General features: G+C 57.3%; 1 protein-coding gene across 1 annotated transcript; it reads left to right on the forward strand.

The window, feature by feature from the left end:
- The first annotated feature begins 13,834 nt into the window (after positions 1 to 13,834).
- Positions 13,835 to 26,037, forward strand: RNF19B (ring finger protein 19B). The gene is made up of 9 exons (XM_034069417.1): positions 13,835 to 14,494; positions 19,242 to 19,447; positions 21,259 to 21,403; positions 21,770 to 21,932; positions 22,540 to 22,654; positions 23,092 to 23,232; positions 23,532 to 23,739; positions 24,727 to 24,858; positions 25,330 to 26,037. Exons 1-9 carry the CDS (start codon positions 13,911 to 13,913, stop codon positions 25,754 to 25,756), a joined length of 2,121 nt encoding a protein of 706 aa, XP_033925308.1. The 5' UTR covers positions 13,835 to 13,910; the 3' UTR covers positions 25,757 to 26,037.
- The last annotated feature ends 239 nt before the right edge of the window (positions 26,038 to 26,276 follow it).

Here is a 26,276-nt window from a genome sequence, read left to right on the forward strand (position 1 = left end):
CTCTGCTCGTGTTTCATCCTCACAATTATTCAGCAACTATAAAAGGGGAAAATTCCTATTTATAGCCCAAGGACCAGCATCAAATAGGACACTGATAGAGGAAGTGACCTGTTCTCTCATGCAGAGAGATTGCTGCTGAAAAGAAGCAGCCTTTTGGATGGGGGAGGGCTGAGAAGCTCTGGGCCCATTAAAAATGTGCTGCAGTCCTAAAAATACAATATCTGCCCTTCTCCCCTCCTGCTGGAGCCATCTGTGACAGTGAGTGCAGGAAAACCTTTGTGGGCAGTAAGAGAATGAGCCCCCTGACTCCTGAGGGTCTGGGTTGGAGCTGGGCTTGTGTTTCTGCTCCATACCTGATCTCTGACCTTGATTTTGGAGCGAGGAGTGACTGCAAAGGGTCCCTGCTGTGGGCCAGAGCACAAAGCCCCTGTCTGTACGGTTTGTATCATGGTGCACATGGGCATAGCCCTGAGAGGGAAAGAGCAGAGGGGCTGAGGAACAAAGAACTTGTGGGAAGCAGCGAATGGAGGGGGTGGAAATGGGAAGGAGCATCAGGGACACAGGTGGGGAATGGCTGTGGGTAAGGTGAGTGCCTGGGCCTGCTTCCCATGGCTGCCCCTGCCTTCCTTTCTAGGCAGGTTAAGCCACAAAGCTGCCCCTGTCCTTTGCCTCCCACTGTTCCCTGCTGTCACCGTGTCCTTTCCCCGGTCTGCAGCGGATGATACCGAGCAAGGCTCCGGGAGGTGGAGGACCAGGGGCTGGGATTCCCCCTCCTGTCGCCATGGCAACCGCGGGGAAGGGAAGGGATGGGAGGCAGCAGTGGGGGGTGATGAGGCGGCTGCGGAGGCCGGGCCCGGCTGACATCACACCGGGAGGTGGTGCAGGGGAACGGGAGAGACTGCGGAGGGCAGAGCTGCAGCGGGATCCTGGGAGAGGTAAGGGATGCTCCGGGGGCAGCAGGGGGGGATCTGCTGGATCACATCCTGCCCTGGCTGCTTCCTGATGGCGCTGGGGCAGCACCAGTGTTATTACACCATGTCCTGGCTGGTGCCAACCTGCAAATCCATCCCTCATTATAGCAGCGAGTGTCACTGATGCTGTGCGGGGAAAACCGGGGGAGGGATGGAGGGAGTGGGAAGCAGCTCTGGTCCCTCTCTGGAGAACGGGACCAGGGCGCTCGCTTGGGATTAGAGCAGGAATCACCGGTTAAAGGAGTGAGGAGCTTGCAGCCCCTGAGCTGCTGCGCTGGGAGCCAGCCCAGCAGCCTGTGTTTGCAGTGGGGAGCCTGAGCTGCAGCTCCCCGGCAGGCTCAGCACTTACCTGCCCTGGCAGGAAGCAGTGGCTGTGGGGAAGGCAGCCATGGGGCACAGCTGGTGCTGGGAGCGCTCTGGATGCGGATCCTGGGGGTCTGGAAGGCAAACCAACAAAGTCCTTGCATCCACTCCGGATGATGTGATGTCCTTTAGCGGTTGCATAACGGGATCTGGTCTGTGAGGGGAGAGAACAAGGGGTGACGGTCACCTCGGTGCCCTGCAGCATCCCTGCACTACCCCTGTGCTGGCTCGGGGCCCTGGGATGGGAATTTCAGCTCTTCCTAATCCTAAAGCTGGGCTCGAGCACTTGGACAAGCTGCTGGGTTCACAGCTCCATGGCAGGGGAGTGTGGACTCTGCACCTACACACAGGCAGCGATAGCAAGGAAAGGGGGTTCATTAGCACCCACTCCCTCTGTGCTAAGCTGACTTGAGGTGGATGTGAGCAAGGAAAGGACATTGGGGCCCAAGGCCCAGTGCTGTGGGTGTCAGAAAGCAGTCCTGGGCTGGAGGTGACCGAGGCACAAAGCAGATGCTCGGGAGGGCTGCAGAAACCTTGTCTGTAATCCAAGAGCAGGGAGATGCTGATGCTCCTGTCACAGCCCTGCTGGGAAACAGCACATCTCCTGTGTTTCCCATGGAAAGGGCTGGGGGCAGCAGTGTGGCCATGGAGAAATGCAGCCAGGAATGCTTGAGAGTACATGGGAGAGCAGAATGGCAGTAAGGAGCAAAGGGATGCTCTAGTGAAGGCTGTTGCTGCGGGATGAAGGCACTGATGCTGCTGGGTCTATGGGGAGCACTGGGCAGGGGTCTGGGGTGCTGGTTCATGGTAACTGCAAACAGCAACAGCTTGTGCTGCTGTGGGACGTGTGTGGGAGCAGGGGCTGGAGGCTGCAGCGCTGTGGCTCAGGTGGCTGTGGGGCTGACACGGGCAGGAGAGGGGAGCCCTGCCTGGGAGGGAGCCAGCTCTGGATAGGCCCAGGGGCTCCCAAAGGAGTCCTTGCTGGGCACAGCCTGAGCCAGGCTCCGGGGGCAGCTTGGGCAGGGGAGGGCTCACACTGCTGTCCCACAGCTGCAGTGCCTGTGGCTGTGGTTGTGCATGGGAGCAGCTGAGCACCTCCGGAGCCATGCAGGGAATGGCACCAGGAGCTCCTTCATCAGAGGGGCCGAGTCACCCCTGCTGTCCTTGACCTGCACTGCTCCAGTGCAATCCCAGCTGCTCCCCCTGCAAGAGGGGTGGTCATGGGAGCAGAGCCTGGCATCTGCACACAGCTGGGTCTGACGTGCTCCTAGTGCCTTGGTGCAGGCCTGTTTGCTGCTGCCTTACCTGGCAGTTGTCACTCTGGATACGCAGGAACATGGGGATAAATGGGAAGCTGTGTTCTGATGGGGGATGGCTCCAGCAGGAGCCCTCCTGGGGAACAGGATGGGGAGCTGAGAGCCTCTGCAGAGCTGGAGCCCCAGGGAGGAGCTGCCCTTGTGCCAGTGTCCGGAGAGGGCCCTGGGAGCTGAGCCAGCTCCTGTGAGAGGTTTTAATCCTTCCTATTCCAGTGCCTGTCCTGGCTCCGCTGCAGTGGATGCTTCCTTGCTCCTGTGGCAGGGCTGCAAACAGGCCCCCAAAGAGCCCTTATCTGGTGCCACCGGGAGCAGGCAGCTGGCTCAAGGAGAGCAGGGTGCTGCGTTCCCACTGCTGCCTGCCCTGCCCTATGGTCCCTCTATAGGCTCTCCCTAAAGCCAGGCTGAAATGGCCTTCTGCTGAGGCAGCTCTTTGTGTCACAGCTGAGCTTACTGGAGTGATCAATAGCTCTCAATGGATCTTATCCCTCTGGCCAAGTCAGCATTTCTGTCTTCGCTCTAAACCTGCTCCTAAACCTCTAAAGCTCAGCTCTGGGGGGCTCTGGGTGCACCCCAATCTACCTGCACAGGACCCTGCTCCTTTCCTCTCCTCCCAGCATTGCTTCTCTTTGCAGCTAAGCAAGAAGGGCTGGAAGCAGCAATTGAGGAGCCATTTGCCTCCCTCGGGTGTCAGCCCTCTCCTGGCTCTGCCCCAGCAGCTCATTCCCAGTGCTTGCCCCCTAAGCAGGGCAGTGAGGACACTCAACTCATGGCATTGCTGATCCAGCTCCCAGCCCATGGGCTCGGCTGCTGGCGGCAGGACCTGTATCCCAGAGAGTCAGGACCACTGCTGCCCAGCTCCATGGCTGCAAGGAGGACAAGGCACCGGCTCCATGGAGCTGCCTTTCCAGGGTTCCAGGGCAGGGGCTGCCATGGGCTGGGAGCTGCCAGGGCCTCTGCACAGCAGCGAAGGTCACAGAGCCCCAAGAGAAAGGCACTTCCCTCCCTGGCTGCAGCTCCTCTGCCTCACTCCTGTCGCCACCTCTTGCTTGCCAAGGGCAGGAACAAGCACTGGGGTTTGGCTTTGCCTTGTCGGATGGGAAAGAGGCATCTGGGCTCTGCTCCCTGCTCCGTGTTCACTGCCAGCATCTCAGCTGCGAGCCCGGTGCTCATCCCATGCTGATGGTGCTGCTCTTGCGTGGCTGGGGCTGGGCAGCATTAGGGTTAGGGTTAGGTGGGTGCCAGTGCCTCAGCACCCTCACAGGGAACAGCTTCTGCCTTATCTCCAACCTGAAAGTCCCCTGGTTCAGTCTGAACCCATCACCCCAGAAACCTCCTGCTCCGATTCCCATAGGACACAGCCCGGCCTCATCACACAGCTCAGGATCCAGGCTGCTGAAAGCCTGGCTTAAGGTGATGCCCAGATGGGCTCAGCCCCAGGGAGCAGGAGGGCAGCTCCTGGTGCTGAAGGGGAGAGGGGGAACAGGAAGAAGAGGAATTTCCTGGCTGTGGTAAAGGGGGATCTGCTTGAGGAGAGGTTAGGGGGGATGAGGGAGGTCACGGCAGCAGCAGACCCTGCAGAACAAACCCACTTCACCTCTCCATGCTGGCCAGGGAGGGAAGGACACCCCAAATCCCAGCTCCCCTCTCCCTTGCCCACCTTGCTGTGCTGCAGGGACTGCAGAGCACTGGGAGAACTGGGGCTGGGACACCGAGGGGCAGGTTGGGGAGAGAGCTCAGCCAAGCCCTGATGCTGCTGATTGTCAGTGGGACACTCACAGGGGTTAGGGCTGGCTCAGCCCGCTGGAAAATGACTCCTGTTTTCCTTGTTGTGGGGCCAGAGCCCTGGGCTGGGAACACTGTGCTGGGAACACTGCTGGGAGTGCTGTGCTGGGAGTGCTGGGAGTGCTGTGCTGGGAGTGCTGTGCTGGGAGTGCTGGGAACACTGCTGGGGGTGCTGGGAGTGCTGTACTGGGAGTGCTGGGAACACTGTGCTGGGAGTGCTGGGAATGCTACTGGGGGTGCTGGGAGAACTGTGCTGGGAGTGCTGGGAACTGTGCTGGGAGCACAGTACTGGGAACACTGTACTGGGAGTATTGGGAGCGCTGCTGGGAGCACAGTACTGGGAACACTGTACTGGGAGTACTGGGAGCGCTGTACTTGGGGGGGCTGCAGACAGGAGCTGTTCCTTCTTTCCTTCCCTGTCTTTCCCCCATTTGACAGCTGTTACTGGTTATGGGGATGTTCCCCAGGCAGTCCTGGGCAGGAGCTGCCTTTCCCAGCGCTGACCACATTGGGCTCTTCCTCTTCCCACCTCCTGTCAGCAGTCCCAGGCCTGGGTCCGTTCCTGTCTTGGCAAAGCACTGCCCTCCCCATCTCCTGTGCCCCACAGGAGAGGCCCATGGCTGTGTGCTGGGAGCAGGGATGATGGCCTCACATCCAGACAATTCCTGAGTCGATTCCCTTCCCAAACCAGTAGCACTGGGAGCAGCCCCACAGTGGGGATCTGTGCCCCACAGTGTGAGGAAACCTTGTTCCCAGCACAGAGATCCTGACCCCAGCTCCTGTCCCCACAGTGCAGGAGGGACATCCCATTGAGCAGGAGAGCAGGAGGGACACGATGGCATCCTGCAGGGAGTCATTAGTTCTTGTCACATCGATGCAGAGGCCGAGTGAGTGTCCACAGCACGGACAAGGGAGCACTGGGCCAAACTTAGCAACCACAGGAAGGAGCCAGCAGGGTTTATTGCTACTGAAACCAGTAGGTTTATTGCTACTGACAGTGGGTATCCAAAGCTGAGCAAGGTTTGTGAAGGGGTCAAGCATCCCTGTAGGCAGCAAGGCTGCAGGAGGTACCGGCACTTCCAGCTGCAGCAGGGCAGGAAACCAGGGGTATGAAGCTGCAGCTGGTTTTGATAAGAGCACAATGGCAGCTCTGGTGTCCTCAGCACCAGGACATGGAGCTGGTGGAGCAAACCTCGAGGAGGCCACGAGGATGCTCAGGGGCTGGAGCAGCTCCTGTATGGAGCCAGGCTGAGAACATTGGGGCTGTTCAGCCTGGACAAGAGAAGCTGGAGACCTGAGAGCAACTTCCAGTGTCTGAAGGGGCTACAAGGATGCTGGGGATGGACTCTTCATTAGGGACTGTAGGGATAGGACAAGGGGTGATGGGTTCAGACTGAAACAGGGGAAGCTCAGGTTGGATCTAAGGCAGAAGCTGTTCCCTGTGAGGGTGCTGAGGCGCTGGCACAGGGTGCCCAGAGCAGCTGTGGCTGCCCCATCCCTGGCAGTGCTTAAGGCCAGGTTGGACACAGGGGCTTGGAGCAGCTGCTCCAGTGGAAGGTGTCCCTGAAGGAGCTGGAGGAGCTTTAAGGTCCCTTCCAACCCAGCCCAGGCTGGGGTTCTATACCCAGCAGGAAAGGGGAGTTACTCTGCAGCAGGTACTTGCACTGTCCTTGCCCAGCCAGCGTTGGTCACTCAGAGGCAGCCACAGAAGTGGGTGGATTCAGGCCACATCCTATCCAGAAGGTTCAGAGTTCCTTGGAAAACCCGAAGGGTGCAAGTGGGCTAAGTGAGAAGGAAGCTGTGTGGCTGATGGCAAGGTCAGTCTGAAGAGCTTCCTCTCTCTGCTCTCCATGTGCTGTGTGGAGAAGCAGGAAGCTGAGCAGTTACCACCCTGGTCCTGGGTGGCAGGAGGATGTTAGCACCGAGTGCTCAGCTCCCTCCTAACAGCACCCAAGGACAGAATGGCCTTGCTCTTGGGTTCAATTTCTGCCCCCAGAGCTGAGCTCAGTAAAGAGCTGGTAACCTGGGGAGGGATTGCAGCTCACAGCAAGGCACCAACCTTTGGAATGGCTGTGAGTTGGGTAGGTCAAATCTGATAACTGCCTTGGAAATAACCTGATGGTTTTATGACCTTTCATAACGTCTGCACTTGAGTACCCTGACAAGGGTCACCAGACTGCTCCCAGGCAGGACCAGATCCCCTCAGAGGGATACAGAATGAATTCTCTTCCCATCTTGCCCTGTCCTGCTGTGATTGCCATTGCTCAGCTTCTGTAAAGGACCAGAATGACCCCAGGCTAAAGCAGCATCAGCTGTAGTGCAGAGCACAGCACGAGGCCTCTTCCCAGGAACCCAATTTGGGATGAGAAGGAGCTGGAGGTGCCAAGGACACTTTGCTCCCAAACAAGGAAGTGCAGGGCTGTTACTCAGGGGAAGGAAGTGTCACATCTGTGTCCTCAGGGCCACAAGCAGAAGGGTTTGAGCCCCATGCTCAGATGGTGCTGAAGAGTCCTGAGATGTTCAGGTCTCTCTGGGTCCTGCTGGCAAGTGATGGAGTTTGGATGTGGCTCCTGCCCTACCAAGACAGAAACAGACCCTTTCCCTTTTCTTACTCTGCCTTTCCTGTCCCCAGCCCCAGTGCAGGGCTGTGATGGTGGCTCTGAGGGGTGGCATTTCAGGGTGTCCCTCCATGGCCATTGCTGAAGGGGCTCCGGGTAAGGAGATGCCCCTGCTGAAGGCTGCTGTGCTCTTGCCCTTGCTGAGACCTTCCTCTTCCCCAGTGCTTTGTGGGGTTGAGGCTCAAACCTCCATTGAGGCCCAGCAGCCATAGGGACAAGCCCCAGCCCACGACAGCAGGTCCCCCCGGTGCTCAGGTCACTGGAGCCTTGTCCCATTAGCAGGGAGCAGTGGATTAAACCCTGGCAACAGGGACACGCAAGCCCCTAAACTGCAGCCCCTGCTCTGCTCCACAGCAAAATAGGTCGTGCATCAGCAAATGCAAACGGACAGATGGTGTCTGCTAAGACAGCTTAGTTCATGGCCTGCAGGATTAACTCACTGCTTCTCATGTCTGCAGCAATAGGAAACGGGTGGCTTGGGTGGAGGAAACGTGTGGTGTGCCCAGCCCTACCTGTGAACGCAGGATGCACAGTGGGAAGGATGTCAGAGATGCTGAGAGGTTCAGAGCTGCGGCTGCAGGGGATGGGGGGTTCCTTTGGGGGTCTGGGCTCTACAAGTAGTGCCTTGTCCCATCCAGCAATGCTCCCCACACTCCCACAGCAGAGGGGAGAGGTGCTGAGCAGTGCAGGGACCTCCAGCAGGGACAGGGACTCCAAGTATGCTCTGTGCAGGAGAAGGCCACAGCTTCCTGCCCTGGGGCAGCTGCAGGACAGGCTCCAGTTTAGCCTTTTGAACTCACACACGTCTGCAGCAGGAAGGGAGAAAGCGGAGGCAGAAGCCTCAGGTCTTTTCAATGCCTCCTCTGTGACACACTGTTCTCCTTTCCTGGAAACCAGGCCAGTGCCTCGCTCTTCTCCTTGCAGGAACCAAGCCCTGTGCCAGTGCTGGAGCTTCTCTGCATCTGCTCTCTTGAGGGCACAACAAACCAAACCAAACCAAACCCAACCCAACCCTTCCTCACTCCCCCCACAATGGGTCCTTGAGGATTTCACCTTGCTCCTGGCTGCACCATGAATACCAGGGAGAGGAGAGCATCCCGAGCCGGTGGGAGCTCCCTGCCCCATCACACCAGCTCCATGCCTGGGGCTGCTGGCACCTGGCTCTCCCAGGGACACCACTGGTGCAGTGTTTGCCCCCCTGTTCCTCCAGGCACAGGCAGCTGTGGGGGTTCCTCCAGTGCCCAATTTGCCTGTGTTTATGCCCACAGCAAACACAGAATTGTCTGGTAAGGGCTTGGGTGAGCAGGGAGCCCTGGTGCAGGGATCAGCCAACACCTCCCTGATGGCAGCATCCTCCTGGGCTAAACCCTCTCACTTGTAAATCCCCTGTCATTAAGTCCAGCAGGTCAGCAGGAAGAGTGATTCGGGAGCAGGGATCATTGCTGCTTCCATCCCCAAGGCTGTACAGTGAGTGTGCAGGTACATGCAGAAGCCAGAACAGCCTGTGCTTTATTACAGAAGGAAATGAGGGGAAAAGCATGTCAGGTTACTATTCCAAGTACTTGCTTAATGCTCCCTACCTTTATGTCGCTGCTGAAGTAGATGGGAGTTATGTCTGAGTCCCTGTTTGGAGTCTTCTTTCAAGGCACATATCAGTGCAAGCAGTGATGGAGCCATCCTGGCTGCTGGGCGCTGGGGGAGACAGGGTGCTGAGCTACGTGGGCACATGAGCCTCCGAGTTCTTCCCCCCTCCAAATCTCCCTCCCTCCCACCTCTCCTATCAGCCGCTGACAACACTTGCCTTGTGTGTAGGCAGCTCCCAAGCTGATTCCCTGCTCCCCACAGCTCCATCCCTGGGATTGAGGAGTGTGCTGGGTTTTGAGGAGGGGAGCAGCGTTGCTCTGTCTGCAGGCAGGTTCTGCTGGAGACACCGTGCTTCCAAAGAGCTCCATGTGGTAACTCGCTCCCAGGATCTCACATGACAGCATCTTTCCCTGGAAGCCACAGCAGGGAGTGAAGATTGCTGTGCCGTGCATGTGGGTGTGGGGAAGGAGCAGAGTGGGATGGGGAGATGGAGGGGAGAGAAGGAGGAATCACAGCCGAAACCAGAACAAATCCTCTCGGAAAAGCCTTGAATTTCTGAACTGGGGGCTCCCATTTCCTGCCTTTCCCTCTCCATTTAAAAGGATGTCAATCCTTGAGCACGGCAGAGACAAAGGAGTCGAGTGGAATCAGCTCTTCCTTCCTTGAACACATCTCAGGGGAGCACGAGAGGCAAAGAGCACATGAACTAAGGAGACAGACCCAGATGTGCACCCTGGGGAGAGCCCTCCCAGCCCCGGGTGTCCTCCCCAGAGAGCCATAACCGCCGTTAATGGCATCTCTATGGGAGGATGCTCGGTGCATGTTACTCCAAAGCAGTGTCCCCCAGGGCCCTAGCAGAAAACGACCCCACTGAACCCCAGCTCTTGACTCCACAGCTGCTCCCCCGTGACTGCAAAGCCTCCCCCCCTGCACACCTCAAAGCTCCCAGGGTTAAGCCTGGCTGGGACAGCCCAGCCCTGCTCTGCAGCCTGCATCTCCTGGCACAGCTCTTCAGGGCATGGAGCTGGGATGAGACCCCTTGGAGAGGTTTAAAACCACCTTTGGGCCACTGGAAACCCTCTGTCCCTATGAGCTTTGCCCCTGTACTGTGCCTATAGCAAGCTCTCAGGTTTGGCTGTGAGATGGTCCCTGGCTGTGCCCTCCTGTAGTGGGTGTCCTCAGGACACAGACCTGCATCATGGCACTGCTGGATGCTGATGGGTCCCTTTAACAGCCCTGGCTATCCCACCTGAGCACGGCCAAAGGTCTCATCCTGCCCAGCCAGACGGGAGCTGAATCATTCCCTGTCTAGCACAAGGAAGAATGTGTGGTGTGAAGCTGATCCCCTTCTTGCTCTCTTCCACTGTGTCAGAAAGCAGCAATATGAGCTCTGTTTTCTCCAGCCTCCATCTGCTCTGAGCACAGCCTGTGACCCACAGATATCCACCCACCTCTGCCTGGGGAAGCATGAGAAACCTGAGCAAAGCCATGGGCTTCCAGAGAAAGCCTGTTCCAGGGAAGTGTTCCCACATCTGGGCCCGAAAGACCTGGAGGTTTCAGGCAGGATGAAGCTTTGTGTGTCCTAAAGTAGCTCTTTCAACATCCCCGTGTCCCACGGGCCAGGGCTGAGAGCAACAGGCAGGTATTGCCCAACCCTGGGAGAGCAGGGATGGGAGTGACAGGACAAGGGGTGATGGGTTCAAACTGAAACAGGGGAAGTTTAGATTGGAGATAAGGAAGAAATTCTTTCCTGTGAGGGTGCTGAGGCACTGGAATGGGTTGCCCAGGGAGGTTGTGAATGCTCCATCCCTGGCAGTGTTCAAGGCCAGGTTGGACAGAGCCTTGGGTGATATGGTTTAGTGTGAGGTGTCCCTGCCCATGGCAGGGGGTTGGAACTGGATGATCTTCAGGTCCTTTCCAGCCCAACCCAGTCTGTGGTTCTATCACGCATTCCATGATGAGGTAACCAGGAAAGGAGGGGACAGGCCAACGGGAGCTGAGGTTTCTCTATCACTGCTGCCACCACAGTATTCCCAGCCCCAGCACAGCCCAGTTCCTCCATGCAAATCCTGGGGCGAGCAGGGAGTTTCAGCAGCACTTCCCGGCAGCCACCCTCTGCTTTCACTCTGAATTAACCGAGGGGGTTTCCTTGCCCTTCCCTCACCAGCGCCTCTTCCTCCTTCCTTTAAGCTGTCGGCAGAGCCGTCTCCGTGCTGGGCTGCGGGTGACTGAGGTGCTTCCCTGGAAAGCCGCTCCGTGTGTCCCGAGAGCGGCTCAGCCCATCCCGGCCTCGGGGCTGCTCCATGCGGGCAGCGCAGCTTGGGGAGCCGCTGTTTTCAGCCGGCTTTAAGTCACCTGCACCAAATCGGCTTCCAGCTCTGGCAGCGCAGGCAGGAGCAGGAGCTGCGGTTTGGGAGCAGGGCACTGGAGCGTTTGAATTCCATTCTCCGCCCCCCGGTTGGTCGCTTTCCGGCGTTGTTATCGTTCAAACACCGTCGGTTAAGGGGTCAGACCGGTCACCGGTGACGAGGCTGCTTCCCTGCTGATCTCGCTCCCAACCCAGTGGCTTTTCCCTGCCTGGCAGCTCTTTCCCTGCCCTCTCCTCCCCAGCCCCTGGTTGGTTGGGGTTTTTGCTCCCCCAGTTGGAATCCAAACAAGCTCTTGGGTTCAAACTGCTCCGGAGTCAGGAACGTGCTGAGCAGGAGCCTCTGCTCCTGGCAAGGGCAATGGGAACTCGCCATGGAGCAACACCTCTGCCGTGGAGGACGTGTTTTCAGGTGGATGCTATGTGTGCACTGCCATGGGGGCAGGACAAGCAGGAGGCTGGGTCTGAGCTCCAGGAAGGCACTGGATTCCCTCAGATACAAAGACTGGCATGGGATGTGCACAGCTCCGGAGCAGGGAATGGCTCTGAAGGCAATGTGAGCCCCTTGGATCCTCCCCAGCCTCCCCCAGCCTTGTTTGTGATTCCTCATCTAAGGGAATGAAGTAATTTCTGCCCCTTGAGCTGATGCCTTCCCCAGGGCTGCAGCTGGTTCTGCTCTGTTTGGGTCTGCAGTGCTGGTCATCCAGGCCTGTCTCGCATTAGCTTTGGAGACAAAACCTTCCCAGTTAGTTCCAGTCTGTGCTCCTGCTCTGTAGGGCTGAGCTGGCAGGGCTCTGGCTGAGCCCGTCCCACACAAACCCCATGCAGGGCTCTCTGGTTCTGCAGACGGGCAGCAGCAGCCCTTTGAAGATGCTGTGTACCTGCCTCATCTCAGACGTTTCCATAGGGCCTTGCTTCACACCAGGACATCTCTCCTTTCTTTCTCTGTCCCTCCTTTCCCACCACGGACATGGGGAGAGGATCCTTTCAACTCCCAAAGCTCCACATGACAAGGATCATCATCACATCCTCATGCCTGCCCACAGCTGCCAGGGACCAGAGCCCAGCAGCTCACACTGCCCCACAAGCACCCTTGTAGCATCCCTGCCTCTCCTGGGCAGAACTGTTTGCTCCCTTGCTCAATTACCTTGACAGTAACAGGGCTCTTATTCCAGGTGGGAATTTAACACTCTTAGGCCAATCCTAAATGTAGTCCAAAACTTCCAGCTGGGCCAGAGCCATGTGTGGTGCTGCAGGAATGCTGGAGCACAGCAGAAGGGAGGCAGAGCTGGCACGTGTCTGGGGAACATAAGCTCTAGGGAAGGACTTGGGAGCAGCAGGCACCTTGGGATAAGCACCAAGTGAGGGTGTGTGACAGGCACAGAGAAGGACAGGGAAGGTAACAGGAGAGCTGAAGGGGACTGGGAGAGGAGGAACCAGGAGGTTGAAGGAGCTGATCCTGCCCCTCTGCTCTGCTCTGGTCAGACCTCACCTGGAGCATTGTGTGCAGTTCTGGTGTCCTCAGCATGAAAAGGACATGGAACTGTTGGAACAAGTCCAGAGGAGGCCACGAGGATGCTCAGGGGCTGGAGCAGCTCCTGTATGGAGCCAGGCTGAGAACATTGGGGCTGTTCAGCCTGGAGAAGAGAAACTGCATGGAGACCTCAGAGCAGCTTCCAGTGTCTGAAGGGGGCTACAAGGATGCTGGGGATGGACTCTGCATCAGGGACTGCAGTGACAGGACAAGGGGTGATGGGTTAAAACTGAAACAGGGGAAGTTTAGATTGGATCTAAGGAAGAAATTCTTTCCTGTGAGGGTGCTGAGGCACTGGAATGGGTTGCCCAGGGAGGTTGTGAATGCTCCATCCCTGGCAGTGTTCAAGGCCAGGTTGGACAGAGCCTTGGGTGCCCTGGTTTAGTGTGAGGTGTCCCTGCCCATGGCAGGGGTTGGAACTGGATGATCTTAAGGTCCTTTCCAACCCTGACTATTCTATGATTCTATGAAGCTTCATTTGTGTGATTATCCAGGTGGTTTATTCCCTCTGTGCCTTCATTGCCCTCCATCAAACAGGGAAGCATCATCACTATCCCTGCTGGAGCCAGGGTGGGGTCTTTGCCTCCGGCAAGTCAGGCAGCATCAACCCCTGGTGCTTCTGTCAGCCTGGGCTTTGACAGCTCTGCACGGCTGCAGGATGAATGTGGCTTCAATGTGGCCTGAATGTGGCTTGTAAGGGCAGTGCCTGTGCATGGCAGAGCCAAAGGCCGCAGCAGGAAGCGCTCCTGGGCAAGGAGGGGATGGGATGCTCCATCGGGATGAGTGCACTGAGAGGGGATGCTTGTAGGCTCCTGGCTCCAACAAGAGACACACTTAAAGCAAACTGGTCCTAGGGAGCAGCCCTCCAGAGTCCTCGAGAGAGGGACAGGCTCCTTCCCGACCCACTGCTGGGGCCTGGTTGGGATGGGAGCGGAGGAAGCCCTGGAGAGTGGGAATGCTGAGGGGAGCCGAGGAACTGAGGGGACCGGGGGTGCTGAGGGAACCGGGAGTGATGAGGGGAGCCGAGGAACTGAGGGAGCCGGGGGTACTGAGGGAGCCGGGGGTGCTGAGGGGACCGGGGGTGCTGAGGGTGCTGAAGGAACCGAGGGTGCTGAGGGGACTCGGGCCCGGCCCCAGCCGCCGCCGCCGCCACCCCGGGGCCCATGGGCCTCAGGCGCTGCCAACAACCAAAATGGCGGCGGCGGCTTCGGCGGCCGGGCCGGAGCGGGGCGGGGCGGGCCGGGGCGGGGCGGGGCTGGGCGGGCGCGGCGCTCCCGGGGCTCTCACTCGGCTCCGCCGCCGTTGTCGTTCCAGAGCGGAGCAGGCACCGGAGCCGCCGCGGCCGTGACCGGACATCGCTGCCCTCCAGCCGCCGCCATGGGCTCCGAGCGGGACTCCGAGTCCCCGCGCTCCTCGTCCCTCCACTCGGCCGCCGCCAAGTGCCCGAAGCCCGGCGGCCGCCGCCGCCGCCTCTCCTTCCACAGCGTCTTCTCCGCCGCCGCCGCCTCGGCCGCCGGCAGCCGCCGCCGCGCTAAGGCCGAGCCGCCTCCCGCAGCCCCTCCGCCGGCCCCCGCAGCCCCTCCGGCCCCTCCGCCGCCTCCTCCGCCGCCTCCTCCACCACCACCCACCGAGGAAGCGGCCGCGGTACCGGAGGGCAGCGGTGAGGAGGAGCTGGAGTGCCCGCTGTGCCTGGTGCGCCAGCCCGCAGAGAACGCCCCGCGCCTGCTGTCCTGCCCGCACCGGTCGTGCGGGGCCTGCCTGCGGCAGTACCTGCGCATCGAGATCACCGAGTCCCGGGTCAACATCTGCTGCCCCGAGTGCAGCGAGCGCCTCAACCCGGCCGACATCCGCCGCCTGCTCCGGGACTCCCCGCACCTCGTCGCCAAGTACGAGGAGTTCATGCTCCGCCGCTGCCTCGCCGCGGATCCCGACTGCCGCTGGTGCCCGGCCCCTGACTGCGGGTGAGTGCGGGAGGGTCAGGGCATGGCCCGGCTGGGTGCGGGGTACAGGGGTGGTGTACAGGGGGTACATGGGTGATGTGCAGGGGGTACATGGATGATGTACAGGGGGTACACGGGTGATGTACAGGGGGTACAGGAGTGATGTACAGGGGGTACAGGAGTGATGTACAGGGGGTACACGGGTGATGTACAGGGGGTACAGGGGTGATGTACAGGGGGTACGTGGATGATGTACAGGGGGTACGTGGATGATGTACAGGGGGTACACAGGTGATGTACAGGGGGTACACGAGTGATGTACAGCGGGTATATGGGTGATGTACAGGGGGTACACAAGTGATGTACAGGGGGTATGTGGATGATGTACAGGGGGTACACGAGTGATGTACAAGGGGTACATGGGTGATGTGCAGGGGGTACAGGAGTGATGTACAAGGGGTACATGGGTGATGTGCAGGGGGTAGGTACAGGGGTGATGTACAGGGGGTACGTGGATGATGTACATGGAGTACACAGGTGATATAGAGGGGGTACACGGGTGATGTACATGGGGTACATGGGTGATGCAGGATCCACTGTCCCCTGGACGTCCCATCCCAGCTGGGGTGGTCCCAGGACGTGGCCTCCTCCCGTGGTGCTACCCGCTCCCATCTGGGTGCCAGGAGGGCACAGGAGGGCTGGCTCAGTCTCCATGGGGTGCTGCTGCTGCTGCGCACCTCCAGTGCTACCGATGGAGAGCCTGCAGCCAGGAGCTCTGTGCTGTGGGGTATCCTAGGATCCCAGGTTGGAAGGGACCTCAGAGATCAACAGGTCCAGCCTTTCTAGGCAAAGCATGGACTAAACAGGATGCCCCAGTGCCCTGTCCAGCTGAGCCTCAACAGTGCCCGGTGCTGGGGAGTCACCACTTCCCTGCAGGGATAATTCCAGTGGGAAAACTTTCCCTCTTGTATCCAGTCGAAATCCCCCCAGGAATAACTTGTGCCCCTTGTCAGCGGTCCCCAGGACAGCTGGTGGCCCTTGGGTACCAAAGCATCCCTCTGTCTATCCCTCCTCCCTCCTAGAGCACCAGGTTTTGACCTTGCGGCTAATGAAGTCCAGACAACCCAGCTATGAGTAATAGGACTCGAAGGGGGTTTTAGCTGAGCCACAGTTTCTCTCATTTAAGAGAAAGCACAAATAGGAAGTGTGGAGTTTCCCGGCCGTGGGAGCCATGGGGACACCCTGCAGCGTCCATGGTGGGGAAGAGGGAACCACAACCGGTCACTTCTTCCCAGCGAGGATGTGTGTGCATGGCACAGAGGAGGGATGTTGCCTCATTACCCATTACCCGAATGAGGCAACGTCTGCCTGGCCAGAAGTCAGCCCAGCCAAGCTCGATGACTTTATAGTTATCTGTGTGTTGCTTTCATTTTCTCTTCTCTTTTCCTTCAAGCAAACTCCCTTAGGTTTCTGTTTGAGTCTAAGCCAGAGCTGCTTGGAAAAGGGCTTTGTTCAGGGAACTTGGAGAAGTGCTGTGAAGCTGAGCTGCAGCTCGGCTTGGCCTGCAATCTGTAGCAAGAACATGAAAGGAAAGTCTGACCTAGCAGTCAGAATGGAAAGCGTGGTGGGAGGGTTGTGAACACTTAATCAGGGCAGTGGAATAGCCTTCCTATGCAAACCCAGCCTGGCTCAGGTTCCCCATTGCTTTGAGCAGCTTTGTAAGGGCTTGTTTCTTCAGAGGGCAGTGTTAATAGCAAACAACAGCTTCTCTGCTTGCAGAAGCCAAATCGAGGGCTGGATCTTGTTTTGGGAGCTCTGGGGATAAGATGAGGGCGATAGAGCAGGTTGTGCTGCCCTGGAGCTGTACCAGGGGAATGCCCCTGCTGTCAGTGCTGTTAGCTGGCTAGAGAAACCCTGTGCTTGCTTACTGAATCTCAGCTCCTTGGCTGCTGTGCTGTGTCTCTGTGCTCAGGATAAGGTGTAATGGACCAGTGCTGCTGGTGTGTCTGTAGCCCTGAACAAAGGCTGCTGGAATTCAGCCCTCCGGCAGGGAGAGAAATTAATCACCCTATTCATTCTTGCCAGCCAGCTTGTGTCTCCCTGCTTCTGGAACATCAGGGTATGAATTATTTACACCAGGCTTTCCCACCATAGTAGTGTAGTAGTAGTGCTGGTGTACGGAGCGGGAGTGGGGCATGCGATGCTCAGCACCGGCTGCCCCCCATGCTGGGCTGGTGGCAGTGAGGGGGTGATGGGTGCATGACACACAGCATCCTGCGCCTTCCACATGGACCAGCCTTTCCTAAATGAAAGGGGAGGAGGAGCAGCAGCACTACACCGGTGCGTGTTGGCATGGAAACGCTGGTCAATTGATGCGCCATCAGTTGCGGTACAAATCATTTTCCATGTTTGCAGCTCTTGTTTTTCCTTGCTACAGTCAGGTGGCATCACTGTCTAGTGCTTGTCACACAGCAGCTCTCCTGGAGCCTGCGAGAATAACAGAGCCATTAAAGGAACGGAGCTGTGTAGGCTGAGCTCAGTGAATGAGGCTGCTGAGGCTCTGACTCGCGTGGAGCAGCAGGAAGAGGGATGGAGGCAGCTCGTGGCCATCCAAGGAATGGGCTGGCAGCAGAGCTGTGCCATTCCACAGCCTTGGGAAGGCTCTTGCAGTCATTGCTGCATGGGGAGAGGGCAAAGTTTCCCTTTTCCTGGCTGTTGAACTGAGCCATGTGCTGGGAGTCAGGGGGAGAAGGGCCACACGTTGGCCACCCAGATCCTGCCACAGTTAATCCTAGGGGCATTGCTTTGGCTGCCTCTTCTGAGTTGGCCTTGAGTGCAGGGACACGTTATTTCTTTCCCTAATACACAGTCACGTAGTTTGTTCCCCCATAGCTTTGGGTTGTCCATGATATTGGTTATTTCAGCTCAAGGCATAAAAGACAAACGGTGACAATTGTAATTTCTCATAGGATTTGCTGCTTGAGAGTTTAGAAAACCCCATCTTTCAAGTGAGGGTTGAGTGAGTGAGCATTGGGCTGCTTAATACATTACATTGAGCTTTCCTAGGCTGCTGTTATGGTTTGAAGCAGCAGTGTCACAACACAGCTGGTCAGATCAAGGGGGTTTTGCCAGGGGTAGGTCTTTGGCCACGTGTCAGCAGCAGGGTAAGGATGCTTTGTGGGATCTGCTTAGAATCACAGAGTGGTTTGGATTGGAAAGGATCTGCCACGGGCAGGGACACCTTCCATAGAGCAGCTGCTCCAAGCCCCTGTGTCCAACCTGGCCTTGAGCACTGCCAGGGATGGGGCAGCCACAGCTTCTCTGGGCACCCTGTGCCAGCACCTCAGCACCCTCACAGGGAACAGCTTCTGCCTCAGAGCTCAGCTCAGTCTCCCCTCTGGCAGGTTCAAGCCATTCCCCTTGGCCTGGCCCTATAGGCCCTTGTCCCAAGCCCCTCTCCAGGTTTCCTGCAGCCTCTTTAGGCACTGGATCCTTAGTGGGATCTTCATAGAATTACGAATGGTTTGGCTTGGAAGGAACTTCAAAGCTCATCTCTAGACCAGATGCCTTCCACTTCCAGTCCATGCAGGCCACGTTCATCCCTCTCAGCCCTCTAAACCCACCTGTATCCCATCTGTCCTGCAGTCCCAGCTCCATGTGCAGGCAGGGCTGCTGTCGTGTGCGTCCCGGCGCCGTGCTGGGCGCGGAGCTGCTGTTCCTCTGGTGATGATGATGCTGTACCCTGGCAGGATGAAGCTGCTCAGACTCCCACAGGATGTGAATCATTGTGGTGTGACACATTCGGTGGTTCTCACGCTGCTGCCTCTGCGAAGAGGCAACACAACTGGAGCGACGCAGGCTCTAAAGATAAACCCTTGTCTTAGAGCTGGCTGCTACCAGAGACACTGGGGACGATCAACAACACCCTTTGCCATCCTGGTGTCACTGGGCACCTCTGGGCTTGTTCAGTCCTGCCCCTGCCATTGGAAACAACCTCAGTGTAGGTGACCGAGTGAGCTCTCCTGCAGCACTGCTCGGTGGTGCTGGTTACACTGCTGTGTACACAGCACGTTTCCTGCTGGAAGCATCATGCTCCTATGGGAAGCAGTGAGCTGGTTGAACCTGGCCTTCTTCTCGTGCACGTTTTACTCCAGGTTTGGCTCCCTCCATAGTGTTGTCCTTCACTGCTCTTGAGAAGGAAATGCTGTGGGGAGGATGGATGCTTCTTGAGGTGTCTGTACATGGAAAACCTTGTTGTGCCACTTGTTTAGAATCATTCACTTGATAGAAGTGCCCAGGACAGCCTCAGCTTTCCTAGATTCATCCGAGCCATGTAGCACCCACCCATACAGCATCCACCCATACAGCATCCACCCATACAGCATCCACCCATACAGCATCCACCCGTATACCTAGCCTGAGGAACTGGGGTGTGTGTGTTTAGCTGGGATGCGTGGGAATTGCAGTGTGAGCCTGTCCTAGGAGCCTGGATCACAAGCAGTGAACTGTTAACCAGGCACATGGGCAAGACAGGTCTGGTCTCTGTGAACCGACAGTGAGAAGAGGGATTGAGGACAGAACCCACTATTGCAAAGCTGTCTGTGTCAAAGCTGGCACCCTGTTAGCACTACTTAATGTCAGGCCCTGCAGTGCAAAGCATAGGGCTGGAGAGAGCAGGAATCTGTCTGGGGTGTGGGCTGCAGGCTGGGTTAAAGCATCCCTGTCTCTGGATACCTTTCCCTGACTCCCCTGGTGTCTCCCCCCTCAGGTACGCGGTCATTGCCTACGGCTGTGCCAGCTGCCCCAAGCTGACCTGCGAGAGGGACGGCTGCCACACGGAGTTCTGCTACCACTGCAAGCAGATCTGGCATCCCAACCAGACCTGTGACATGGCCAGGCAGCAGCGGGCACAGGCGCTGCGGGTACGCACCAAGCACACGTCCGGCCTCAGCTACGGACAGGAGTCGGGCCCAGGTATGGAAGGATGCTGGAAAGAGGCTCTGCATCAGGGATGGGAGTGATGGGACATGGGGTGATGGGTTCAGACTGAAACAGGGGGAGTTCAGGTTGGAAATAAGGAAGAAATTCTTTCCTGTGAGGGTGCTGAGGCGCTGGAATGGGTTGCCCAGGGAGGCTGTGAATGCTCCATCCCTGGCAGTGTTCAAGGCCAGGTTGGACAGAGCCTTGGGTGACCTGGTTTAGTGTGAGGTGTCCCTGCCCATGGCAGGGGTTGGAACTGGATGATCTTCAGGTCCTTTCCAACCCAAACTGTTCTCTGATTCTATGCTTCACACCTTGCTGTGGTTACTTGTGCTGCAGTTATGCCAGTGGAGCTGAGGAGCAGCCATCTGAGGGCAAAACTCTTCTTGCCAAAGCAGGGGGGTGTTAGTGCCCTGCAGGGACTGCTGCTGCCGGGCACAGCCGAGGGTCTGCAGCAGCCACCAGTGAGCCCAGCTGTGAAACAGTAATTTCCCCTTCTCGTGATGGGCTCCTCCAAGAGCACAAAACAGATGAGGAGGTGATGAAGTGCTTTGGGTCCTTCTGTATCACAGCAGCTCCCCTCATCCGCCCCAGCTAGGCTTGTGGCTCCTTTGATCTTGGATGTTCTCACTCCTCGTGATCTAAACCCTGAACAAACAGGCACTTTTCACCCTTGCAGCCTCAAGTCTGCCTGCTGCAGTAGTGAGGAGCAGCGTTCATGCCTTGCTGAGTGTGGTGAGCCTGGCTCTGTGTGCTGTTAGGTGTTGGTAATGTCAGGGACTGAAGCCACAGCCTCCCACACTGCCTGCTAGGAGCTGCTGTGTCTGCTGACTTAGTGTTGGTTAAAAGCAGCCATCCTGACCCTGGCAGTGAGCAGTGAGGCTGTTCCATAGAGTCCTGCCTTAGCCCTAACCAAAACCCTCTGCTCTCCCTTCTCTGTCAGGAGTTTAAACATTAACACACTTCCTTAGAGCAGAGCTGCTGTGGGTTGCTGAGATTTTGGCAGTGCTGTGTTGAGATCCCACATGCCCCAGTTAGAGGGCTCTGGTCATGGGCAGCAGAGGCTCTGCTTGTACCCCAGCCTGTGCTACAGACCAGCAGCAAATAGGTTCCAGTTTCTCCATCCTTTCCAAGGAGCTCCCTGCTGGGAAGTGTGGTGCTCAGTGCTGGAAGGGAGCCTCAGAGACAGTGGGTTTTCCCCTCCCTGTTCATGCTGGATTCAATGTGGTCATTAATAAGGTGCGAGCTGGTCTCAGCAGCTGGATTTCATATTGTGGAGTGTGGTGTAACCACTGTCAGATGATGCTTGCATTAAGGAAGAGATGAAGGCTCCTTCCTCTGTGCCAGCAGCAGAGCAGGGGCTGCACAAGCTCTGCCCTGCTCTAGACCCTGTTCAGCTGCTTGCCAAGGTCAGGTTCAGAGTTACTCCGAATCCTTGTGCTCCCAGTTCTGTCATTCCTGGCCTGTGAATCACCAGTGGAGCAATTTAGGAATGGCTCATTCTTGCTGCTGCCTTGGCTAACACAGGGCAGGTATGACTTGTTCCCAGCGGTTAGGCATGTTCTGGAATCCATCCCATTCAAAGCCAGAATAAGCTTTTGAAGCAGCTGCTCATCTCAGTCGCTGCTGCCCAGGCCAATGGCTTTGGTGGGCTCTGTCCCATCAGCATCATCCTCTCACCCTGAAGATCACCTAAAGGCACAACCTCCCACTGCAGCAGCTCTCAGGGTTGTTCCTGTTGTTGATCCATGATGAGATCCCCCCTTGTTGCCTGTTCCTGCTCAGTCCCTGCTCCCTCCCCACAGCCGATGACATCAAGCCGTGCCCGCGCTGCAGCGCGTACATCATCAAGATGAACGATGGGAGCTGCAACCATATGACGTGTGCAGTGTGTGGCTGTGAGTTCTGCTGGCTCTGCATGAAGGAGATCTCAGACCTGCATTACCTCAGGTGAGGAGGGGGCAGCTCCTGCTGCCCTGGGGTTCACCCATGGGGTGGCCTCCATCCTCCTGCATCCTCCATCAGGCAGCCAAATGCTCTGCCTGACCCCATAGAGCTGAGCTTCCTGCTCTAGAGGATGCTCTCCCACCCCAGGTTCCTGACACAGCTGCATTGGGGGGCTCTGGGGTAGTGGGTGTTGAGCACGGGCCCTGTTGTGTGGTCATCCCCTTGAGGAGCAAATTAATCTTGATGGGGAGAAAAGAGGGACACCTGACTTGTGTTGTCTGCTTCCTGAGTTTTGTCCATGTGGAAGTTGAATGGGGGCTGTCAGGAACTGCTGTTGTGCTAAAGGTGTTGTTGTCCCCTTCCCTTAAGCCCCTCTGGCTGTACATTCTGGGGCAAAAAGCCATGGAGTCGTAAAAAGAAGATTCTCTGGCAGCTGGGCACGTTGATCGGGGCTCCTGTGGGCATCTCCCTCATCGCTGGCATCGCCATTCCTGCTATGGTCATTGGCATCCCTGTGTACGTTGGGAGGAAGGTGAGTGTGGAGAGCAGGAGGCTGCAGCTGAGGGGTTTGGGGCCTCCTCTCCTCTCAGAGCATCTGAGCAGAAACTGAGCTCTGATACAAGGGGTGGATCTGGTCATGGAACCCAAATTCTGTTCTTTGTGTGGGGAGAGGGAAGGTGGTGGCTGATCACCCTTGGGTCCCCTCAGATGCATTTTGCATCACTCTTGTGCCTCTACCTTGTGCTAGGAGCATCCAAGGAGAGACCTGGTCCCTTTTCAGTGCATATAATGATGGGCTTTATAGGACAGTGGCTGGACCCTGAGCATCACACTTTGTCTTGCATGAGTCACTCATGTTTTGGTGCTGAGCTGCTGGCCCAACCTGTGTGATGCCGTTGTGTGTCTGTGCTGCTAAAGGGCACTGAGAGGGAAGAAATGGTGTGTCAGCACTGTATTTGTACCTCCTCCTTTTCCTACAACACAGACCCACGTCCTAGATCTGATCTGTGGTCAAGATAAGGTTCTTTAAGGGCTAATCCAGCTGACAAGGCTGTAAAATCACAAGCTTATTAATGTCTTCTGCTGGTGTTTGCTCATGGCCGGGCTCTGCTCTCACCTGGTGCTTCTCCTTCTGTCAGATCCACAGCAGATACGAGGGAAAGAAAACCTCTAAGCACAAGAGGAATTTGGCCATTACTGGTGGGGTCACCTTGTCTGTCATTGCCTCTCCAGTCATCGCTGCTGTCAGTGTGGGTAAGTGGGCACAGTCCCTTTCCCTTCTGGGGGGCAGTGGTCACTGAGACAAGGGGTAGAGCAGCCCTGTGGGATGGGGGGGGCTGAAGGGTGGGTTTGCTCTTCTGGGCACATGGCTCCGTTTCACATCCACATCCCAGTGTGCCTGAGGCTGCCTGGAGCCAGCCCAGGGCTTGTCTGCAGCACCAGCTGCTGGTGCACAGCCCATAGGGGAGCCCTTTGACAGCAGAGCTGCCTCTTGCCCATGGGGTTGGAGGCTGATGTCTTGTGGGTTCAGCTGAGGCTGTTTCTGCTCGTGGGGTTCCCTTGTTCTGCCCTGTCTGCAGCATTGAGAACTGGGGCTTTAGAGCAGCATGAACACAACTGCAAGAGGTTTCTGTCTGCCTGGCACAGCTCAGGCTTAAGCTCCTCTGATGCCACCACATCCTCCTCTGCAGGTATTGGTGTCCCCATCATGCTGGCTTATGTGTATGGTGTGGTGCCCATCTCCCTGTGCCGGGGCGGTGGCTGTGGGGTCAGCACTGCCAATGGGAAGGGTGTGAAAATCGAGTTTGATGAAGATGATGGACCCATCACAGGTAATGGGATGAGTGGGGAAGGGAAGGGGGGGAAGCAAGACCCTGCCATTGCCTCTTGTAATGTAATCTTAATGCTACTGAGACCTGAATGTCTGTCTCTGTGTTTGCCTGCAAGCAGTTACTTGCTTCAGGCTCCTGGTGATGAGCTCTGTAGCTCTTCAAAGCAACATCTCAGCTCCTCCTTGCCCTGGATGAGGCCGGGAGCCGATGTGAGATGAGGCACATGCTGCTTGACCCCAGCTCTGCCAGCACCGGATGCTTCCCTGTCTGATTCCTGTTCTGTGCTGCTCTTCCCGCAGTGGCCGATGCCTGGCGAGCCCTGAAGAACCCCAGCATTGGGGAGAGCAGCATCGAGGGGCTGACCAGCGTGCTGAGCACCAGCGGCAGCCCCACTGATGGGCTCAGTGTGATGCAGGGCAACTACAGTGAGACAGCCAGCTTCGCTGCGCTCTCGGGGGGCACCCTCAATGGGGGGGTCCTCTCGGGGGGCAAGGGCAAGTACAGCCGGTGAGTGAGCTGCTGGGCACACAGGGAAAGGGGAGAGGCTCCCAAGGCTGGGGGTGGTTGGGCAGGCGCCTGCTGGGGAGCTCTGCAGGGCTGGGAGTGCATCCCCTGCTGTGTCCTGGTAGGTTTTCATGGGATGGTTTGGGTTGAAGGGACCTTAAATCTCATCCAGCTCCAACCCCTGCCACGGGCAGGGACCCCTTCCACTGGAGCAGCTGCTCCAAGCCCCTGTGTCCAACCTGGCCTTGAGCACTGCCAGGGATGGGGCAGCCACAGCTTCTCCATTCAACCCATTCCAGTGTCCCATCACCCTCCCAGGGAAGAGCTGCCTAAGAGCTCAGCTCAGTCTCCCCTCAGGCAGGTTCAAGCCATTCCCCCTTGTCTAATCACTACATGCCCTTGTAAAAAGGGCACCTTGGTCTCATGTAGAATAAGCAGTTGCAGCTCAGGCTGCTTCTGGAGCCAGTGCTGGACTGGTTCCTGCAAGAAGGACAGGGGTTTCTGTCCCTCCTGAGCTTCAGACTGCAGAGCTGATGCTTCAGGTTAACTGGGAATGGCGCAGAGCTGCCTGCGTGTCCTGCTTAAAGCTCTTCCAGTTCTCATCCCAGGCTGGAGGCTTTGATGCTTCCCATTCCCAGGGTCTCAGCAAGCAGGGTCACTGCTTGCCAAGTCAGGAGGCTGCACCACAGTCCTCTGAACATGCCTATGAGTCAGTCTGGGTGATTGGAGCCATGTGTTGAGGTGGCAGCCAGGAGCCCATCACGGCTCCGTGCTGGAGCTGTGCAAATCGTGTGAGTCATGGACACAGCTTCACCTTCGTCATGGAAAACAGAATGGTTTTACCTAAACAGAGCCAAAACTGAGGCTTAATGAGAGAAACCATTGGGGTGAAACTCTGCCAAGCTGAGCTGCACCAGCACCGAGGGCCTCTTGTGACAGTGAGTGCTTGGTGCCCCTCTAAGGCATTCCTGAGCCTCTTCTTTCCTGCAGGCTGGAAGTTCAGGCCGATGTCCAGAAGGAGATTTTCCCCAAAGACTCTGTCAGCCTGGGGGCCATCAGTGACAATGCCAGCACTAGGGCCATGGCTGGGTCCATCATCAGCTCCTACAACCCCCAGGACAGGTAGGAGGATGTGCACTGGTGAGGAGGGTGCTGGCAATGGGTGTCCTGGCATCGCCTCTGCTCTGTGGGGTGCTGCTGTGGGTAGGGAGATGACTGCAGTGGTTCCAGCCTGTTCTTTGGTAGCTGGCAAGTGGAATGATCCTTTTCCTAGCCCGGCACGAGGGCTGGGGCCAGTGTGGGAGCAGCCTCAATGTGGGAGCAGCCTCAGTGTGTGGTGTGGAGGCTGAGGAGGGAGGCTGTAGCTCAGGATCCTCAAGGGCTGTTCCTGGCTGGTCAGTTGAGTTCCTGGCTTACAGCCTGGGATGGTCTTTGGCTGCTGTTGGGAGGACTCAAGGACAGCTGCAAGTGTTGCTGTATCCCAGCTGCTGCAGGGTGATGAGCAGCATCTTGCTCGTGTTTGGCAGATGTGATCCTTCCAGATCAGTGGTGACCCAGTGGAACCCAGTAACACAAAGGTGCTTGTTCCTGCAGGGAGTGCAATAACATGGAGATCCAGGTGGACATCGAAGCCAAACCAAGTCACTACCAGCTGGCCAGCGGCAGCAGCACAGAGGACTCTCTGCACGTCCACACTCAGATGGCAGAGAACGAGGAAGAGGAGGAGGATGCGGAGCAGGAGCAGACGTGCAAACACCAAAGCTGTGAGCAAAAGGACTGTGTTGCCAGCAGAACCTGGGACATCAGCCTGGCCCAGCCCGAGAGCATCCGGAGCGACCTGGAGAGCTCCGACAGCCAGTCTGATGATGTGCCAGACCTTACCTCGGACGAGTGCGAGTCCCCCCCGCCTGCAGCAGCCTGTCCACAGAGCCCAAGTGCCCCCCTGAGCCACTGTGCCCAAGCCCAGGGCTGCAGGCTGGATGACATGGTCAAGCTGGAGTGCATCGAAGCCAGGGTGTGAGCACTTGGTCATTGCATCTCTGGGGCAGGGTTGTGTTCGTGTTGGCTTCTGTCTGTGAGTCTCCAGCTCCCCCCCCCCCAGGGAGCTGCTGTTTCTTATGTGACAAAAAACAAAGGAAAAACAACAAAAAAAGCCCAATTCCTGCCCCCCCTTTTTGTTTTAATTTATTGATCCCAGCTCTGTGAGGTGTGTACGAGTGTAAATATGTACGTGTGTCTGTACGTCTGCAACCATCCTAAGGGACTATTGGAATAAAGCCTCTGGTTGTCATTCGACTCTCATCCAGTTCATCTTTTCCAGTGATGTACAGGGACCCACTCTGGCTGCCTTTGCTCAAGGATTCCTAGCCCAAGGCATGGGGGAACAGGGACATTTCCTCTTCTGCCTTTAGGAACTGGGCTGGAACAGCCTTGTTCTGGCTGCAGCAGTGATGGGAACACTGCACGTGCCATGTGGGGCTTTGTTCTGAAGCTGGGGCAGGGGGAGGTGTCTTTTTCCCCCAGGAAGAGGTGATGGAGGG

This window comes from Melopsittacus undulatus, chromosome 14, assembly GCF_012275295.1.
Source record: "Melopsittacus undulatus isolate bMelUnd1 chromosome 14, bMelUnd1.mat.Z, whole genome shotgun sequence".
NCBI classification, from domain to species: Eukaryota; Metazoa; Chordata; class Aves; order Psittaciformes; family Psittaculidae; genus Melopsittacus; species Melopsittacus undulatus.

Bases quoted from the DNA above. Each gene is read 5' to 3' on its own strand.
- RNF19B (XM_034069417.1), top strand. From the start codon at position 13,911: ATGGGCTCCGAGCGGGACTCCGAGTCCCCGCGCTCCTCGTCCCTCCAC. The intron at 21,404-21,769 runs GTGAGGAGGGGG...CCTTCCCTTAAG, and splicing joins TCAGACCTGCATTACCTCAG to CCCCTCTGGCTGTACATTCT. The intron at 24,859-25,329 runs GTAGGAGGATGT...TTGTTCCTGCAG, and splicing joins TCCTACAACCCCCAGGACAG to GGAGTGCAATAACATGGAGA.